This window comes from Sturnus vulgaris, chromosome 4 (genome assembly GCF_052056855.1).
Source record: "Sturnus vulgaris isolate bStuVul1 chromosome 4, bStuVul1.hap1, whole genome shotgun sequence".
NCBI classification, from domain to species: domain Eukaryota; kingdom Metazoa; phylum Chordata; class Aves; order Passeriformes; family Sturnidae; genus Sturnus; species Sturnus vulgaris.
The window spans coordinates 2,062,736-2,082,605 of record NC_142246.1 but is presented as its reverse complement, the minus strand read 5'-3'; the positions used below and the strand labels follow the sequence as shown (position 1 = coordinate 2,082,605).

The following is a 19,870-nucleotide window of genomic DNA, read 5'->3' as shown; positions in this document are numbered from 1 at the left end:
TCCAGCCTGGCCTTGGACACTTCCAGGGATCCAGGGGCAGCCACAGCAAATCTGGGCACCCTGTGCCAGGGCCTCACCACCCTCACAGGGATGAATTTCTTCTATCATCCCCATTTAATCAAAATTTTAAGTTAGGGGAGATGAAAACTCTTCCTCCTGGCACTTCCATTAATGACTTTTCAGGCAGTCAGAGCACATCACCCTTCCCTAAGGGAAGCAATAAAGCATTAGGAATAAAAAAAGAATGCAAGATTACATTGCTGAGACTCAAGGCTGGCTCCAGATCCCAACAGGAAGCCATGCAGGGCAGGTTTTTTTTTCACTTCTAAAAAAGGAAACTTGCATAAAGAAATGTTTATCCTTCCCTTTCATAAAGAAGGATTTATCTGGAGCTCCCATGGGAACAGAGAACTTCTGTAGCAGCTCAAGACACTGCTCTGAATGCAAATCATTCCTCTGTCTCACACTGGGGACATTCACTACCCAAATGAACTCTGAGGGCTTCCAGCTCTCAGCAAGAAATTCAACTCTTAAGAAAAAAGAGGCTAAAAAGAAACTAATGACCTACTAATCCTTATTTCTCTCCTAAGGCAAGGAAAACTTCATTCTCTGAAGATTGCAGGGTGCAAAACATTTCCACTGTGAGCACAGCCCACCCTACCTTGGCAGCTGTAGGGGATCCCGATGCGGCTGCAATCCCGGACCATGTCCACAAAGCTGGAAATCTTAAATTCCTCTGCAGCTTCTTCATCTTCATACTGAAAGAAGGCATTTCAAATCAAACTGGATTAAGCATGCCCTAATTTGATTGGTAGGAAAGGAAAGATGAAGTATTTGAAGCATTAAAATATCACCTACAGTCTCTAGAAGTTCAAGCGTATCTTTTTGTATTTTGGAAATCCCATCACGGCAGGGATGTACTCAAGCCAATGGAAATTGAAAAAAAAAAAAAAAAATCAAACTTCAAAGCAAGGTTTTTAATCATCACATATGAAGGCATAATTACAGACTTTATTTCCAACTTCCAGTGAAGTCTTTCAACATCTGGATTTGAAAGATAAAAGCCATTTTGAGGATACCAACTGATGTGCCACAAAACACGTGCTACTGAAGGAAAAAAAAATCAAAATAAGGTTCTGTATTACCAGCTAAACAACACTGAGCAAGGAAAATCAATGACAGAATTAGCCCCAGGCCACAGATTAGGCAATGAGAACCAGTTTTGATCTGAGGGAGAGGTGAACTGCAGGAAAAGGAGGAGGCAACAAGAGGAGAAACCTTCATGCAACACTGCCTGAACCAAAGACTTCAGCAGACTGAAGAGCAAATATCCTAACTCAGAAAAGCACAAAAACCAGACTGAAGACATAAATCACACTAAAGTCATTTTTATAACAGAGCACAAACCTGAGAACACATTGACTTTGACCTGAAAAGCAGTTTAGCAACAAATCTGGAACCAACAGGTTTAGCCCTGCTGGCTTCTTCAAGAGCCACTTGTTTTCTGGAGCAAGATCAGAAGGCAGAGGTGTTTTGCCTATATTATTTCATTTTTATGTGCACTGCTCTGAGCTTCTTATCAAGGCAAATGACATGATTATGAACTTTTTGAGAGCTTCAGGGTACACCCAACACTTTTATTTTGAGAACAAGTTCTTTTAAGCCAAGCCTGAATTTAAGATGCAGCCCCAGCTCCTCCGTGGTGTGTTCCCTCCTCAATCCCAGGAAACCAAATCAAAGTTGCAGTTCAAAGCCAAGCCCCAAACAATTGCCAGTTTCTCAAGACTTAGAAATGTCATTGGAATAAGAATTTGGATTTTGGCAGGGTGTTAAAGGCTTGTTCACAATCTGCTGTTGCAGGGAAAAACACAGTCAGTTCAACCCCAAAATTTCCTGCAGCAAATTTCCATATTTTATCCTATTTAGCCACTTTGACCACGGGCATTTTTTTAGTAATATGGGATTTTTCTCCCCAATAACTAGGACATTCTCTTAAATTCTTGTGGTCTAGTTAAAACAAGTAGGAAGGGAAAAAAGGAAGGAGAAGCTCTGTGTTTTGCCAGAGCCAGGTACAGCACTGCTTTATTTATTTCTAAAATTCTTGCACTTTTTTTGGTTTCATTTTTATGAAGTTATTTCTATCACTAAAGTAAGTACTTAAAAGCCACTGCAGGCAATTCTCCTGTAAACAGGATGCACACAGCAAGGTTTTGTTTGTCTGTCAGCAGCAATCTAGGAAACTTGCAATTCTTATACATTGGGAACGTGACTGGAAGTGCTCAGCTCACTCACACTGAACAGCAATGAAACAGAGCTGTATTTTCAGCTTCCCAAATCAAACCTTTCCCCTCATTTCCATGAAAAAAAAAAAGGTTTACCTTGCCAGTTACATCATTATTTGAAGGCAACACTGTGTGATTAAGGTTCCTGCTTACCACAATAAATCATATCAAAGCCCATAAGCAGATGAAGCTTAAAATTCAATAGCTGAGATTGCAGTTGCACTGGCAACTGTGTGCTAAGAACTTCTCTGCTCCTGATTCCAAAGTGCACGTGCTCTCCCAGCATCAGATTTGCCCTTCAGCAGGGATTTTGGCAGCAGAAAAGCTTTGTGAAGCCAGGCTTTAGGTTTTGCTGTGGCATGTTTTAACCTGGAGCTCAGCTGTTTTTATCCTAACAAGAATTATCCCTCTCTGCTCCACTCCTGGGATTGTATCCACAACGAGTTTTGGGATTCATGGACAAGGTATTTATAAACTGGAGCAAGATCAGTGGAGGGCCACCACAATGAGTGGGATGCAGCACTTGCTCCAGAAGGAGAGATCCAGCTTTGCTCAATATCTGCACCTCAAACCAAACAAAACATTACTGAGATGGTGAACTCAGGTTCTCCAAAGTGGTCATGACACAAGTCATGATTTAAAACAAGACAGGTTTGGGTTTGACAAAAGGAAACACTTCTTCACACTTTTTTTTTTTTTTTTATGAGGACAGAGGGGAAATGGAGCAGACACCAGCAGAGGTGCTGCAGTCATCACCCTTGGATGCTTTCAACACCCAGCTGCAAAAAGCCCTTGAGTGACCTGATCTGATCTCACCACTGAAGCAGGACGTTGGACAATATGATCTCCAGAGGTCCCCTGTAATCTGAATTATTTCCTAATTCTGTAATCTAAGCTATCAACCAGACACATAAAAACACAACCAGTCTATTATAAACTCCATCTTTTCCAAGCTGGAAACTCAAGGGAACAAAAGGTTTTTCTCACTGACTTTCCCATTCATTTTTCCACTGGCTTCACTCACCATCACAGGCTCCAAACCCACTCCCTGCAGAATTCAGTATCATTCTAACTTAGAACTACACAGAACTCAATGTAGGAAGAAGCATTTCCAGGCTCCACTGAGATGAAAAGGTCCTTATTCTATACCCAGACAAAGAATATTTTCATTTTTTACTCCTCTAAAAATACTTCACAACAATAAATGGCCTTTTTCTATAATACTTTGACTTTTAAGTTCAAGATGAAACTCACATCAGTCATGGGATGTAGAGGAAGTTACATTAATAGCTCTTGACAGCAAGATTTAATAGCCAAAATGAAAATACACAATGAAGTTTCTTGATTTTAAAGGACTTACCAAGCCCACATTTTTCTAATATTCTAAAACTACTGGCAACCAATACAAACACTGTTTTGGCAGCAAACAAGACTGATGTGGGAAATCTCAGCATTGACTGTGATACTTGATTCCCATTTTGCATTTTTCACAACCCACATCTTTTTCCTCATTAAAAGATCACTGACTCGGGTCAAAACAAGAGCAATTAGTGGGAGAGAGGAGCAACTTGTCTTCACACTCCAATAAATAAAAGTATTGACAAAATATTCTTCTTGCACACTTCAGCAAATGATATATCTGATACTCAGATATATACACATATCACTCCCCTGCTGAGGAGGAAAGAGAAAAAAAAGCTTCTGGAAAGAATGTTTTTAAAAGTTTCACTTGAAGGATTAGTTCATTAACACGTTTATTAACGAATCTTGTCTGCATTCATTTTTCACTTACCTCATTTTCAGTCAGGCAGTGGAAATGCAAGTTCCTCCAGTGTGCCACATAGGGCAAAAGATGATTGTAATTCACAGGGTTGCAGTACAGATGAACACTGTCAGGTTTTATTAATATGATTATATCTGCAACAAGCAAAACAAACATTCCACCATCAGGACTCCACACACGAGAGAAACTGAACAGAAAACTTTTTTTTGTTGTTGTTTTTTTTTAATCAAGCACCTCATTAAAAAAGAAAATTGTTCAGCTATGTGAATGCAGTGCAATTCCTGATTTCTTTTCAACAAGCAGAAGAAATAGTTGGCAGCCACAGAGAGTTCCAAGTACAAGAGCACTTGTAACTGTTCCAGACAACTGGGGGGTCATTCCCAAGTCTTGCACAGAACTTGCATCAGCCTGTCCTTTGTGCAGCCAAGAGGGGCAGGATGAGTTTTCCCAGAGCATTTTTGGAGAACTCTCAACTCCAGCTGCTCTTGCCTGACATTACATCAGAGCTGCTTCAACTAAAAACTCTCAACACCACAGCCTGTGGGGGAGATATCCCAAAGTTCCAGGCAAATAAGAGAATAATAAGTAAACTGTGATCACAGGGTCTGTCTACATTCCAAGCATGACAGAGGTGAGTTAATGTGGTGAAGTAAAAAAGAGCTCAAGTCCTTTAGAAGTGCAGAGGTGTGATCACACAATGATTAATCACATGTACACACATACATTGAACTCATGGACTGTAATTGTCTAAGCTGACAACATTTGAGATAAACTGTGGAACATCAAACATGAAATACATCTTTTTGTATTTAAAAATTAGTTCTTTAGCAGTGTTTCTAACAAGATATTTTCAGGCATATACAGACAACTTGAGACTTAATGACCTTTACTTTTTCTTTTCCATGTCATTTTATCTGCTCATCTTCTGTCCAGAACAGGTAAAAATGTTGAGAACATTACTCACCATCCAGAACTTCCTCAGGAAAGCCAGTCCTTTCAAAGTCGTTGTTGTTCTGGTTGTACAAACCAAAGAGCAGATAATTTGCCAGCTCCCTGCACCCTTCATTGTATCGACTGTCTATCCCTGCAAAAGCAAAACCACAGGAGAATTGTTGTGTGTCCTAACACTGCACACCTGAAAAGTTTGTTTTCTTTCCCAATTTATTCAGCTTTAAAGCAGGAGTATGAACTCAGCTCCTCAACTGAATACACTGAGAGAACAGTAGGGAAAAAGGAGTTTTTGCAAGAGCTCTGCCACGTGCTGACATCCCCCTTTCAACCTGAATCCACAAATATTTCTTTTAAAATTTAAATGTCTTGTTTTCTGCAGTGCTCTGCATCCAGAATTCCATTTTTTCTAGTAATTTTGTAGTAATTCAAACATCTGTCTGGATGCAAGATGCATTTTAATTAATATGTTCTTGATTGAAGCTTCCTAACAAACTAATCCTGTGACCCAAATCTCCTGCTTTAGAATACATGATTAAACATTATCTTATCAGTGTTATAGCTCCAGCAATCCCTGAGTCACCAGAGAGCCACTGCAGACTTCTGACAAATCGTGAAAAGATGTTCTGACAAAACATGTGGGGCACAAAGAGCTTCCAAGGAAACTTTTCCTGGTCCTTGGGAAATTTAAATGAAAACAAATGAAGATCTGGAGCATGAAGAAATAGAAGATAAATACAAAAAGAAAGGAATGAGGCCACATATTTAGAAACTATCTTCATGTCTCTGGATGACAGTCACAATCATAATTCTACTGTAATAAATCCAGTTTTCTCAAACAAGTACAACTGTACATAAAGCAGCATCTCTGCCATCCACATTTCACAGAAGTGACCAGTCTTGACTGCCAAAAAATTCCTCTAATGGCAAATTTTCCTATCAAGTTATATTAAGATTCAGTGGAATGGCTGCCAACAAAGTAGGATTTGTTAAATTAGGATACAGTGGAATGGCTGCCAACAAATTAGGGTTTGTTACCACTGCTAAAGGAGAGATCAGGACATTGATAATGTAACAACATGGCCTGAACATCTGAGTCTCAGGACATGAATTGGAAACCAAACCAGTCAGGAGTCACCTGAACTTGGCAAAAATTGGAACAAACCTCAGGTTCTCCAATTTATGCTCCTTTTCATGTTCTGCTTCAGCTTTAAAGTGCTAACCAGATGATGTGTCTGCATCCAGCTACTGAATCCCACATCTTAATAAACTCTTTGTTTGCTCAGTAACTTTGGGCAGCTCACAAAGGTATCTGATATTTGGTGGAAAGCTGCCTTACATCTGTCCCAGCTTTCTCACCCCTCAAATTTTTTTTCCTTCTATAATCTTTGAATCCTCATTCTCCTGCTGTTTTTGAGCTCTCATTCATACATATCCCTCTATTTTATTTACATTTTCAGCCCCATGAAAGCAGGCACACCAATGTAATCTGGAATTCAATGGCACTCAACACACAAATATTGCTGCCAAAGCCTTGTGTCTAGGTGGGATTTTAGTTACAAACAAATGGAAACTCCCTTCTCTCAGGAAGAAACTGTCCCATTGTTTTAGGGAACTGCATTTAAATGTAATCAGTCTCCCTGGAATCAGCTGCAGCCTTGGAAAGTGAGCACACACATGTCCTGAAGATAATCTGTTTCACTGATTACCTGCCTAACTAAAGCACCTTCTGAAGGCTCAGAGGAGCAATAATCTGGCACAGACAGCTTGAGAGAGATGGAGGTGCTCAGCCTGGGGAAGACAAGGCTCCAGAAAGATCTCAGAGCTCCTTCCAGTGCCTAATGGGGCTCCAGGAAAGTTGGAGAGCGATTTGGGACAAGGGATGGAGTGACAGGACACAGGGAATGACTTCCCAGTACCAGAGAGCAGGGTTAGATGGGATACTGGGAACGAATTCTTCCCTGTGAGGGTGGGCAGGCCCTGGCACAGGGTGCCCAGATTTGCTGTGGCTGCCCCTGGATCCCTGGAAGTGTCCAAGGCCAGGCTGGATGGGGCTTGGAGCAACCTGGGACAGTGGAAGGTGTCCCTGCCCATGGCATGGAGTTGGAACTACATCTTCTTTAGAGTCTCTTCCAATCTAACACATTCTATGATCCTATGATTCTAATTTCTGGAAGTTCAGAATCAAAAATGAGGAACTGCCCTTGTTAAAAAAAAAAAAAAAGGTGGTTATGATGTCACCACCACTTGAAAAGTTTGAGATTTTATCTGGGTACAGCAGCTTCGAGCAGGGAAGATCTCCCAAGCCAAACTCCAAAACTCTGCTTTTTCAGTAAATGACAGGAGGGGAAGAGACAAATGTAACTCTTATAATAGAGAGTTAATTTATAATAGAGGGTGGATTGATTGCTTGCAAAGCACAGATAGACACGCAGGGAAGGCATTTTTTTAACATAAAACCATGAATTCTGCAGAATATTTGGGATTTGTGGTTTGCTTGGGTCTTTCAAGTATCCTGTCCAGACAGGAGCTTTCAAAGTGAGGCTTCAGTGCTATTCTACAGCAACATATGGAGTTAAAGGAACAGATATAGTTAGCAGAAAACAAACAGGAAATGAAACAATGACCAAGATAAGATACCCCCGAGAGCATATCAGGAGTCCTCCCCAGAACAATGGGCAAAGCCATTAATTAGGAAACCCCGACGCCTGCCTCCAGCTGAGCTGGGAATTTGGGAACTTCCCCCGGCCTGTTCCCAGCTCATCATCGGGGTGTGGGCACACAGTGAGTCAGGCTGAGCCCCAGGAGCTGCTCCTGCTCCCCTTTCAGTTTGCTCAGAAAACATTCTGGCCAAATCCGTGGGGGGAAATCTGTCTGCTCGCTAAGATAAAGTGAGTGCAAGATACTGAACAGAACCAGCAGTGATGCAAAATGCACGTGGGGATAGCAGGGAGAGGCTGGAGGGAATGGACACATCACCTTAAAATATTGGCCCAAAAGCAACACACAATTCTGGAATTGCTGGCAGAATAATCCTTAAAATAGTCTCTGTTTGGAAAGGGAATGGGATGAACAATCAGTGCAATGTACCAAATGTTCTCAGAATGTGGGAGAAACCCCAGCTGGGAGAGCTCTGTGTGGGATGCATATAATGGAGAAAAAAATAATCTAAAAAAGCAGCAATGTGTGTGAACAGAACCAAGGTACAATAAAAATTTCTTGGAACAGCCTTGAATGTGCCCCCACACTCTTCGAGGAGAATAAAAAATAAATACGAATATTTGCAGAAGTTCAGCTCAGCTGTGCTCAATGGTGAAACAGTTTAATCCACAATCAGAGCAGCTACAACTCCAGTTACAGACACACCCCACTGCCACTGAATGCACATCCTCAGAAATCAGAGCAACTGAAGCACGAGCTGAAAATCTCTGCTGAAAGGTAAGATGCCAAGAAACACCGCTATCATTAAAAAAAAAAAAAAAAAAGTTTACAATATGATTTAAGTAGACCAGTTTGAAGAGCAACGCACTCAGCTGAGACACACTTGACATGCCAACCTCCAAATTCCTTTTTCCTGTCAGTTGTGAGGCCTTTTCTCCCCAGCAAGGAATGCAGGAATGTTACCCTGCAACCACTTCAACATCAGATTAGAGGATTCTTTTTAAAAAAATCAGCTGTAACTACATTTAAATATTTCTATCAACAGCGGGTCTGTTCTCATCTCTCCCTGGGATCTCACAATGCTGGGTTTAATTTCAGTACAAATATTAATGAACTTGAAGGAAAGCTGTGGAAGTTTATACTGGTTTTATCTCACAGCCCAGTATGAAACTAAAGTTGAGGTGAGGGAACTGCATTAACTCCAGGCCATTAAAAGCAGCCAAGTGAAACAGAGCATGCACTGACTGTAAAAAAACCCATATTTGTGAGTATCCACTTCCCACACAAGTCAAGAGGACTCGGGATATAAAACTACATGGGTTTTGTCATCTGAAGCTTGTATTTGATGACAGATTTAATACATTTATAACAGTGACATGCCTGTTTCATAGAAGTTATGCCAGAAATTCTGCAGGAGCCAGGGCAGAGCACACAAGAGCCCCATTGTGGGTGCTGAGAGATCAGGGCAAAGCATAATCTCCCAACAAAACACACCTCCTGTATTTTCATACCACAAGTGCTTATTTATTAAAAGGTATGTTCTTATAAAAAGAATTAAATCCTCTACACAACACTGAGAATTACATAAAGCAATTCCTTTGCTTTCCTTAAAGCTGGGCCATGTTTTCAGTGAGTGCTCTTCACCTGGGGACTTCCTGCAGTCTCAGAGTTAACAATAATTCAGAAATAGTGCAGTATCATCAGTTAAGATGGTTTTATGAAATTAAATTAGCAGCAAAGACAAAACCCAAGGAGTTTATCCTGCATGATTAAGTTTCACTGGAAGGCTGACACAGTGACCTCACAGAGCTTCTGGCTGTACAGTCACTGCTTAGCCAAGACTTAACCTCTTACCCCAGAAACTGCAGGGTAGGAAGGGTCATGTTATACAGCTAACCCTGACTAAGACAGAATGAGGTTATATATATTTATAAATTTACATATGTATTATATTTATATCTATTTTTATATGTAAATATATATTTTATATATAAATATATATAGTACATATTCATATATGTTATTTTGTGGTCCAGTAAATGAGCTTTAAGTTCTCTTGCTACATCATTTAAAAAATAGAATAAAACCCTAAAAAAGCAGATTGTGGTACCACTTCCTACACAGAGCTTCTTTAGGGCTACATCAGACTTCTCTTTAAGTGCAATGTATTATTTAAACAATTACTCCTCAGTCCTTTTCTCCAAGGACTCAAGTTTTCAATAGTAATGTCAGCATTTTTCCTTTAATATCCTGACACTGATTATATAATATGAAACAAGTGCCAATGAAATGGTATTAAAGCAGCACAAAACCCCTGTTATTTTCCCACAGCACACTTGCACATGCACTTTTATTTCCTGCTGCCCTTTTCTCCCAATCCCAGAAGAAATAAAGCACTGAAACCTCAGGCTGTTTATGTGCCAACATTTAACTCTTAACTGCTTCCCAGATTTCTCAGGCCCCTCTTTAAAATTCTTTATCCTATATTTGTAAATAAGTTGAAGAATTTTTTTTTTTTTTGGGAGAAGAGAGTGTAACAATCTTGTTGATTCCCTGAGAAACCAGGCTGGGGCTTGGAGCAGGAAGATTGTTTTCTTCTTTCTCAAACTCGTGGTACCTTTTTCAATATAAAGAGAACAAAAAAATGTAACACTGACCTAAAATGCAGAGGATTCCATCAGGCTGAGATTTGCTGCTCTGGGTCAGGATGCTCTGAATGTTTCGGAGGCGACTGCAGCTGCAAAAGAAAAGAGAATTTGTCCCCAAGGTCATTGTTGTGAAATGTCAAACTGAGAGGATGAAGAGCTCACCCAGCTTTGTTTTCTTTATTACAGAAATTAAATGGGCACACTTCAATTTGGAGATTTTTTTTTTTTTTTTTGAGACATGGACCTTAAATCAAACCATTCCTGATTATTTTTGCCCACTAAAAGATGAAGTCCACAGCAATGAGAGAAGAAAGGGAATTTTAACTGCTCCCAAGAGCTCTGTTCATCTCCAACCTGGCAAAATTTGCTCCTCAGGTTTGCTCTCACCAGGCCAGCAGAAATTCCCTTTTCCAGCAGAGAAGAAAAAAGCAAAATAACCTCAGAAGGGACCACAGGAGCACCAACATCCCAACAGGAGTTTGGGAAAGACTTTTGGCACCTCTAGCACCATCAGGAAAATCATTAGGTTGGAAATCAGGTTGGAAAAGACCTCCAAGATCATCAATTCAAACATTAAAGAGAAATCAAAACAATGCCAAATCTTGCTGCGAATTTTTACCATAAAAATGAATAGTTTATTCTATACATTTTAATTCAGCTGTCCAATATTTATCTTTAAACCAGGCAAAAATTCCATCTGCAACAGCCAGATTTTTTATAATCAAAGTGAATAGTTTATCCCATAAATTTTAATTTAGTTGCCCAATGTATATCTTTCAGCTACAACAGGCACACAGAGAGCAACACAATTTGTGCTTCCAGGCAACATTCTGTGAGTTTGTTTAAATACAGATAAAAGGCATGAAATTTCACTGTTGATATTACTGAATGGGATTTCTTGTCTATAGACTTGTTTATATAACTATGAGCTGTTCAGCTCCAGGAAACAAATGTCTCTCACAGAAACACTCAAACAAAACTGAATTTATGAGCAGTTCAAACAATAAACTGAGGTCAAATATTTCTATTTTCGGCATTACTTTAGCCAAGTAAAAAAGCAAATAGTTCTTTTCAATAATATTACAATTATTGTGCTCTACTTTCTCTGAAAGAAAGGATGAACATGAAAGGTTTCCATTATGAAGAATCTAAGTGAAATTCCAATATCAGTGATAAAGGACAGACAACACTTCATTAGGAGCCACTTTCATGGGAAGCACAAAGTCACTGCAGTGCCAGCATTAATTTTCCCCCTTTTTAGGTCACATGGTTGAATTCTGAATCCCTCAGTTATTCTTTCTACCTGGAACATTTCAATTCATATTCCATGGATGGATGGATGGATATTTTGATCCAATCTTAGATATGGAAACAGAAATTCCAGCCACTGATGACAGCAAAGACTTCATCAGGTACTATGAGATTTTTGCCCACATGGGTGATGCCAGGAAATCCATGAAAACCACACTGAACTTTCTGCTGCACATTTAAGCAATTGCTAATTATTCATTCTTTCAAACCTTACTTAAATCTGAATCTCACAGCTATGCAAAATACAAAATGAAGGTTTTGTATCTTATTCTGGAAAATTTTCATCCCATCATTTAACAGGAGCCCAAACCAGCTGGGTGACAGATGATTCAGAGCTCAGATTTTTGTATTTCCCATATCACGAGATAGAGAGCAGAAAAAAAAAAAAATGCCCAAACTCTTCACTGTGGGCACAAACTGGACTTATTTCATTTGTTGGTATGGAAACAGCAACACAAGTTGCACAAGCCCAAAATTATTTGAGGAGCTGCAGGATTGCTGGAGCCTCTGTGAAAAAAAAAACCAAGAACGTGAAAGCAACTCTTTGTACAAAGCTGTCCAAAAGTAAAATCCTTCTCAAAATGCTTCTTGACCTTCCTGCAAAGGAATTGTTTCCATGATTTCTGAGAGGATCTGAAGGACAAATTGGAAAGACTGAGAGAAAAAAAAAAAAAAGTCCAAGGACTTCTGCATTGACAGAGTAACATTTAATCAAACATTTTCCGTATCAGAGGATGCACGGCCCTGCTCAAAGTGAGGAAAGAAACAGTCAACAGAAAAAAATAAATGCTGAGGGCACAAGGAGATTTTCCTTCAGCACCGCAGAAAAAAGGTGCAATAATTCCTCTGCTACTCGTGGTCAACTCTGAAGGCAAATTTAAGAGGTTTTAACCAGGTTTTTAAGGAGTGAGTAACATTTTTTAAACCTCTTGTGCATTATAAACACAGCAGGAATACACACCTTGATTTTACAATCATTTTTTCCCTTCCTGTACTGATCACTTATAGAAAAATGATTAGAACTCAATTTGACAAAGAACAAGTATGGAAACTCATGGGGAAAGATTTTTTTCCATTTATTAAAAAACATTACCATATGAAACAAGGTAAGCTATTCCTAAGATCTTTAAATTTTCATTTCAAAGGCTTCCACAAAAGAGTGACCCAATAAAACACATTTATCATTTAAAAGAAGTAGTGGTATAAGCCTGTGCAAGAAGACCAGAGCAGAGAAAAGCAAAATAAATGGGGTTTTTGTCTTCTTGAGTTCTGGGAAAGTATTTTCTGCTCAGTTCAAGTGCTGGGTAGAAAAGGAGAAGAAGAATTGGGAGAGGAGAGTCTTCACAGGTTGGGTGGACTTTTCTTCTTTAAATATTCAGGTTAGGAATTTTACTCTCCTGTAATTACTTCCATTTTATTTCAAATAAATTATAACTTTGGTGCATCCCTTAAAAATATCTAAAGATCTCAGATTAAGCTGCTACAACATTTCTGCCAGGTAAATCTGGATGTCAGTGCTGTGTGTCCTGACATAAAACATGAAAGCACAGAGCAAATTAAACGTTCATTATTTCACAATAAGATGTTATGTCAAATAAAGATATTTATTTCATTCTTAATATTAAACAGACCTTTAGCAGAATATTTTTCTTTGCCTTATTTAAGAAGCGGTTTCTATGAGAGAATTCTTTGAAAAAGCTCCTTCACAGAAAAATTTTCAACGTCATTTCAAGTGTGGATAAATCATTACATTCAAAGGCTGACACTAAACACAGAAGAGTTGTGTGCCTGAAGAAAGATGCCATTCAGAAATAGGGAAGAGAATAATTAGAATTCTTACAACATGCTTTTAAACAATACAGTCTAAACTGGGTATAAAGTCAGAGAGGGGGGGAAAAAAAGGCATTTTCTTGGATTTCTCATTAAAACAGTCATCTGACAAAAACAAAGAGATTGTCCTGGGAACAAAAATCCATGACTTTTCCCATCTCCAAAACAAGCACTGACTTTTTTACTCTTTTTCATTTTACTCCAGCAGCACAAATTCAAACAGAAACAACAAATCCACACAAACCTGTGGGCCTTGAGATGCTTCCCTGGAAATTGTGGCTCTGCATCCACCATGTACACAACCACAGCTAAACCTACAGTAACCTGCTGCTGGAAAAATAAAAAAAAAAAAAATGAGGTGTGTTTGGAAACACACTAAGCTAAGGAAGCTCCAAAATGCTGGATTTCAACGAGATTGGGGCAAGACAAGAACTGGAAGCTCTACCTAGGAGACAACTTTTAAAATGGGTAAAAAGTTGAAATAGGTGAAGGAGGAATTTTGGCACCACTTTGGAGCAGAAGCTGGGATTTGTCTGTCGGTTTAAGGCAGGATAAAATCTCCTGGTGCTGTAAGGAAAAGTCTCTCTCTTCTCCCTGCCTTTCTGTGTGCACTAACGATCTTGAAGCCATGTGTCAGGTCGGATCAGCTTATGGATCCAAACAACCTCCAGCCCAGGAATTAAAAAGAAAACAACGCTTTCAAAGCGGCAGCAAGCTGACCTGACTGCTGATGAAGGCAGGTCAAAAGGCAAAGCCACGTTTTGGGGTGACATCTGGCAATAAAGCGTGCTTGGGCCAATTAAAGAACTATACCTTGAAGTACTTGATATTCCACTAAGCTTGGATTAGATCCAGCAAAGAAAAAAAAAAAAAAAAAAAAGTGTGGGGGGGGAAGATAATTGACAATCATTAACTTCTAAGAATTAGTGCTCATCTGTTCACGTCTTCACACTAATTATGCAAAGTACCTCGCTTTACAACAGCCAGCCTGTCACAGCCTGGTAACAGACACGGCGCTGCAAGGCACGTCTGTTGGCAAATAAAGAGAATATTAACAACTGTGCCTTTCTCAATCACAAAGAACAAATCCATCTCCTCGAGAAAGCCACGCGGTGCTTGAATTTCTATTCGAGCTCCTTTCTTTTCGCCAACAATTGCGGCGCTTTTTTTGTCGTTGTTGCCGGCTGGATTTAACCTGAGTGCAATTAACGTGGTAATCCAGAACGGAGGCAGCGCCGATTCCAGCATCGATTCCCCACGGTGGATTCCAGATTCCCGATGGATTCCCAGAGCCTGGCAGCTGTGCCCGACACCCGGTTCAGCTGACAAAGGCTTGGGATTTTGCTGCTTCCCGTGTGTTTCGCCTCATCTTGGCAGATGTTTCGCTCCTCCCCCACAAAGGGCTTTGCCAGCCCTAAAAAAAAAAACCCGCACGAGGCCGGGCTTGGATGGATGGATGGATGGATGGAAGGGAACGAGGGGGGGAAAAAAAAAAATCAGAGATATCCCTGAAAAACCAGCGAGAATCCTCACAGCAGTAGGGAATAACTTGAATAGATTCCTGCTGCCTACCGCAGTCAATGGGTTTACCAAAAACTGCCCGATTTACCTTAAATAAATAAATTAAATAGAATGATAAATCACAGGGTTGTTTTTTTTTCACCAAGCCTCACTTCTTAACTCGCTGTTGTGAACAGCTGGTTCCACTTTAGTCCCCGAAAAATCAAGTTTGATATTTCTTGGGTCTTTTTGTTGACCTCACGATTTCTGTCAGAAACATTTTCTGCTTGTGTTAAGAGTCCAGGATTTTCCTGGATTTCTGACATTTATCCCCACCTTAGCATAGCTGTGAAAACAGACACCAAAAGTCAGACTGAGCTAAAGATTCTCAGAATTTCATTGATTTCAAAATAACTCTTTCATTGCATGGCATAAAAGACAACATTCACCCACTCTAAAATACATGTCAATTTTCCAGCTATTTTGCAAATTTCTCTACAGCGAGCATACAGATCTTGACTAGAAATAGGAGATCAAGTAATTTTTTTTTTTAGTAATAGTGAGAAAGAACTGGACATAGATAAATAAATTTTAACTGGGTGCGTTTTCAGGACCAAATCTTGACCTTAAGTGGACAGGGACATTCAATTCTGTAATCCAAAGACCTCAAAGCACACAGTAACAAGCCTGAATCTCTCCATATTAAACTGCACAATCATCAACTTTTTTGAGGATATTTATCAAATGATGGGTTGCCCATCACTTCAACACCAGTCAAACCCTCAGCCTTAAGTTCTCTCTCTTTTAACAGGCTCGTTTACAAAAAACACGTCTGTATTTTCATTTTCTTATGTTGCAGCACGTTATGGAAAGCATCAACTCTTCTCTTCCAAAAATATTATCAGCTGAGAAAATGACAATAATTGAAAAGGTGACAAAGGCCGGCAGCTCGAGGCTGATTATTCTGCCATCACTCACTGTGATTAAAAGGACAGGGCACTGCCTGACACTGGGGCAGAAATCAGAAATTGATTTTTGGTGCCTCAAGACTAAATTCACCTTCAGGGCTCGTTCCTGGGCCAGAAGCTCGGCAGCCACGTGGCCACAAAGCTCCGATCACAAAGGGAGAATAATTCCAGCTGAAGGTCCAGGCCATACCTCTCATCCTCTCCTTGGCAAATTTCCCTTTTACCTCTCTATTCCCATCAATCAAATGGTTCCACACCCCTCAATTTTCACTGGAGCAGACCCTAAGCATTCTTATTTCCATAAGGTGACAGAAAACCATCCATATTCATGGAATGGGGGTTGTTTCTCTTTTTTTCCTCCTGTACTTCAAGTTAAATCAGCTCTGTCTTTGCACTGCTAAAATACAGCACACCCCTTAAAAAAAAAAAATCCAGTGAAACTGTGCTCTTAAAAAATCCTGGACCTTGGTGTAATTATATAAGGAACACACGGGCACAGAAAAAAATTTTTTAATCTTTCATCACAGACAAGTCCCCTACAAAAACTGGTTGGGAAACCACAACAGCTCTTTGGTGCCATGCTCCCAAATACTCCATTCATGAAAAAAAAAGCCACATATTTAACCACGATGCGATTAACAGTTTAGAACAGGAGAATGTTAAGCATTGAGGAAGAGACAACAGAAAAATTAACCCAAGGACTCATTTTGCATTTCCCCACATGGACACATGGTGAGAACTCATCTGTATTTATGTTACCACCATGGATAATGAATAATGAGGATTTGCTTCCTCTGTTTTACATAAAGGTAATTTAGACTGGGTGGGTGCAGAGCACTCTGAAATAGAACAAATCTGCATTGATTTCCTGATGCAGATTATTTTAAAAAAGCACTTGACAGGAATTTTGCTCAGAAATGCCTGTATTCACGAGGAAAACACTCATTCACCACTAAACACAAGCACATGAAACATGACATCACCTCCCAAAAAGACTTCCCCTTTTTTGGGCAGCACTCCTCTCTTACTTCAGGGATTTTTTTCTATTTACAAACCCATTCTTTACTTGTTACAAAGCCGAGGGTCGCCAGCTCCCAAGGTGCCACATGGCAGACCAAAACTCTCGAGTATGTGGAAGAACTCCAAGAATTATCTCTGGCCCCTTCTCTAGTCTTTATATAGTCTGAAGAATTTTTCCATTCCTGTTTGGGAACTTGGGGGCAGGGGGAGGAGGGTAATGGATTGTTTTGTTTTAAGTTCTTTTTTATTAACTGCCTCCTATCTGCTGACTGCCTAGGAAATTTATTGCAAACACTGGCCTCCATCTGGCCTGACAATAAAAAATTTGAAAAAGAGCTCCACAAGAATGAATGCTAAGGAGGAAAAAAAAATTTAACAGATGACATGGCTCCTACAAATGCACCAAATTACAGTTGCTGGCTGCATCTCCCACTGGAGCTCAAAAGCTTGCAGATGTTCAGAGAGTCTGAATGTTCTCATGACAACTCTAAAACAGGGTCTCAGATTACAAAAATCATTCAAGAAGAGGAAGGCTTGAGTGGAAACCATTTTCTCTTTCAGCATTTTTTTTTTTTACCATCTTGGCGTTTCTTTACCCACCATGAATTTTTAGGTGCTTTACAGCTCTAAAGAAATACTAAGCTCTTCCTAAATAATTAATTTATTCAGTGAAAAAAAAATATTTTAAAAGGTCACCTTTTTCTGTCTTATTTTCAATTCAATTTCTAACTGCAGGCAGAAAGAGAACATAACCAGCACAGAACAGCCATGTTCATGTGTTTCAAGCAAGCAGAACAACCTCCATTTCTCTCCCTTCTCACTGCAGAATTCCTCATTTCACTGGCACATTGTCCAAAAAGTGAAAATGCTTTTGTTCCCTTCTTGTACTTAACATAAAAAGCTGTTTGGTTTTGGTGTTTGTTTGTTTTTTAATTGAAAATCTACAGCAAACACAGACCCAGGTAGCTTGGCCAAGTGTTTGTCTGCGATTCACGTGCATGGTCTCTATTCCCTGATTATCTGGATTCCCACTGCTGAATACTTCCATGTATTGTGCTGGAACTATTGAAAGCATCAAGCACTTCAGTTCCTGGGTTGTCCTTTGTGGTACCATAAAATGATGGAATAATTTGGGTTGGAAAAGCTCTCTAAGACCATCGAGCCCGACTGTGACCCCAGCACTGCCAAGGCCACCATTAAACCCAGTCCTTCAGAACCACAAAAATGTTTTTTAATTGCCTTTTAAATACCTGGAGACTCCACCACAGCCCTGGGCACCCTGTTCCATTGCTGGACAATCCCTCCAGCAGAAAAATGCTTGCTAATATCCAACCTAAACCTCTCCTCGCACAACTTTGAGGCTGTTTCCTCTATCCAAACCCTTCAGATAATGGACTGCAGCCTCATACACACGGGTGCACCTTAAATCTCCAAAAGGAAACAGAGCTCTGGCAACCTAAGGATACCTGAGCTGACACCTGAGCTGCCACAGAGCCAATGCCACCATCTCACATGTCCCCACGCCCCAGCTCCTGTCAAGCCCTACCCAACATATTTCCAGAGTTTAGGACATTTTATTACCTTCGTATGCACGAGCCCTCCCAGCAGGTACCCACACAAATACAGCATTTTCTTTCCATAATCCCTCAGCCCCTCCCAAACCTCAGCTATCCCTATTTTAATTGACTTTTCCTGCCTTTCACAAGCCTTTTTTTTTTTTTCCTTATTACCAAGATACCCCCTCCTAAATCAGTCCCAGGTTTATCCCCTATAGAAACAAACCCAAACCCACTCTGTGCACACCAAGCCCCCCTTGATGTCCTGCTGCTCCTCATCCACCGCAGCCTCCCACACACCCTCCCTCAACAGGATTCCGCCTTGGACAATCCCTCCATCCACAAGGTCACATCAGGCCCCTGTCTGCCCTCCTGTCAGGGCCACCAACACCTCCCTCCCGGTAGCCACCTGCCAAATCTACCTGTCCCCATTACGGCCGATCCTTTCCCTGCCGTTCCCAGCTCTCCAAAACCCCCTTAATGACCCCAAATCGCAGCGCAACCTGTCATTAATGCTCCATCACTTCTGTCCCACCCCAAAGCCACGCACCCTCATCCTTCCCACCCCAACCGCCTTCAATCAGGTGTTGAACCTTATTTTATCCCCAATCAGCACCGTCAGCCTTGTGAACACCCCAAATCAAACCCTTTAACATCCCATCCTACCGCTTAAAACCTCTCCCCAACCCCTCTATTCCAGCGCACTTCAGCACCTCCAAAGCTCTGCGCCCCTCATCCCTCCCACCCCAACGCCCACGAACAGGCGTTTAACGCTTTTTCCTCCACACCTGTGAAAACCTCAGCTTCTCGCACACCAAACTCCTTCTTATTTCATCAAAACCCTCCATATCCCCCCCTTCAGCGCCCCTCCAACGGACCCCCACACCCCGCATACCCATCCCCACCCCACGGCCCCTTCAACGCAGCCTTTCCGCTCGCTGTCACCCCCCTCCTCGCCTTCCCCGCTGCTCCCTCCGGTACCTGACGAAAGGCCCCGGGGCTCGGGGCCGGGGCCGGTGCCTCGGGGGCGGCGGGAGGAGCGCGGAGCGGCCGCACAGCGCCATGGCGACCGCGATGCGCCGGAGGGACGGGGCGGCTCCGCCACTGCGGCCCGGAGCCCCGCCCCTCGCCGCGCGTACCACTCGGCTCAGGGGGGGACAAGGATATGGGACACCCGCACCGCTCCCTCCGCTCCCAGCCTTTCTGTCCGCGCAGGATTTATCCTGAGTTTGTTTTATCGTCTCGAAGGAAGCGCGGTCGGGAATTCTTGGATAGCCGCCCTGGTTGGGAGTAAACATAGAGAGGATGTGGATGGACACCCCCTCCGATAGGAATGGGCTCGTCCATGTCCAGCCCCCTGCTC

General features: G+C 41.2%; 1 protein-coding gene across 2 annotated transcripts in view; it reads right to left on the bottom strand.

The window, feature by feature from the left end:
• Positions 1 to 19,603, bottom strand: part of DNAAF9 (dynein axonemal assembly factor 9) — a 65,205-nt gene extending 45,602 nt beyond the window's left edge. The window contains exons 1-5 of one of the 2 annotated variants that reach the window (XM_088162956.1): positions 19,489 to 19,603; positions 10,332 to 10,411; positions 5,030 to 5,149; positions 4,075 to 4,199; positions 662 to 758 (exon numbers count right to left, since the gene is read on the bottom strand). In XM_088162956.1, coding sequence (XP_088019082.1) covers positions 662 to 758; positions 4,075 to 4,199; positions 5,030 to 5,149; positions 10,332 to 10,411; positions 19,489 to 19,571 — 505 coding nt within the window. In that variant the 5' untranslated portion in view covers positions 19,572 to 19,603. Of the gene's footprint in view, positions 1 to 661; positions 759 to 4,074; positions 4,200 to 5,029; positions 5,150 to 10,331; positions 10,412 to 13,707; positions 13,773 to 19,488 lie in introns of those variants that run through there. The other variant, XM_088162957.1, reaches the window with a different exon arrangement.
• Between the last annotated feature and the right edge of the window lie 267 nt (positions 19,604 to 19,870).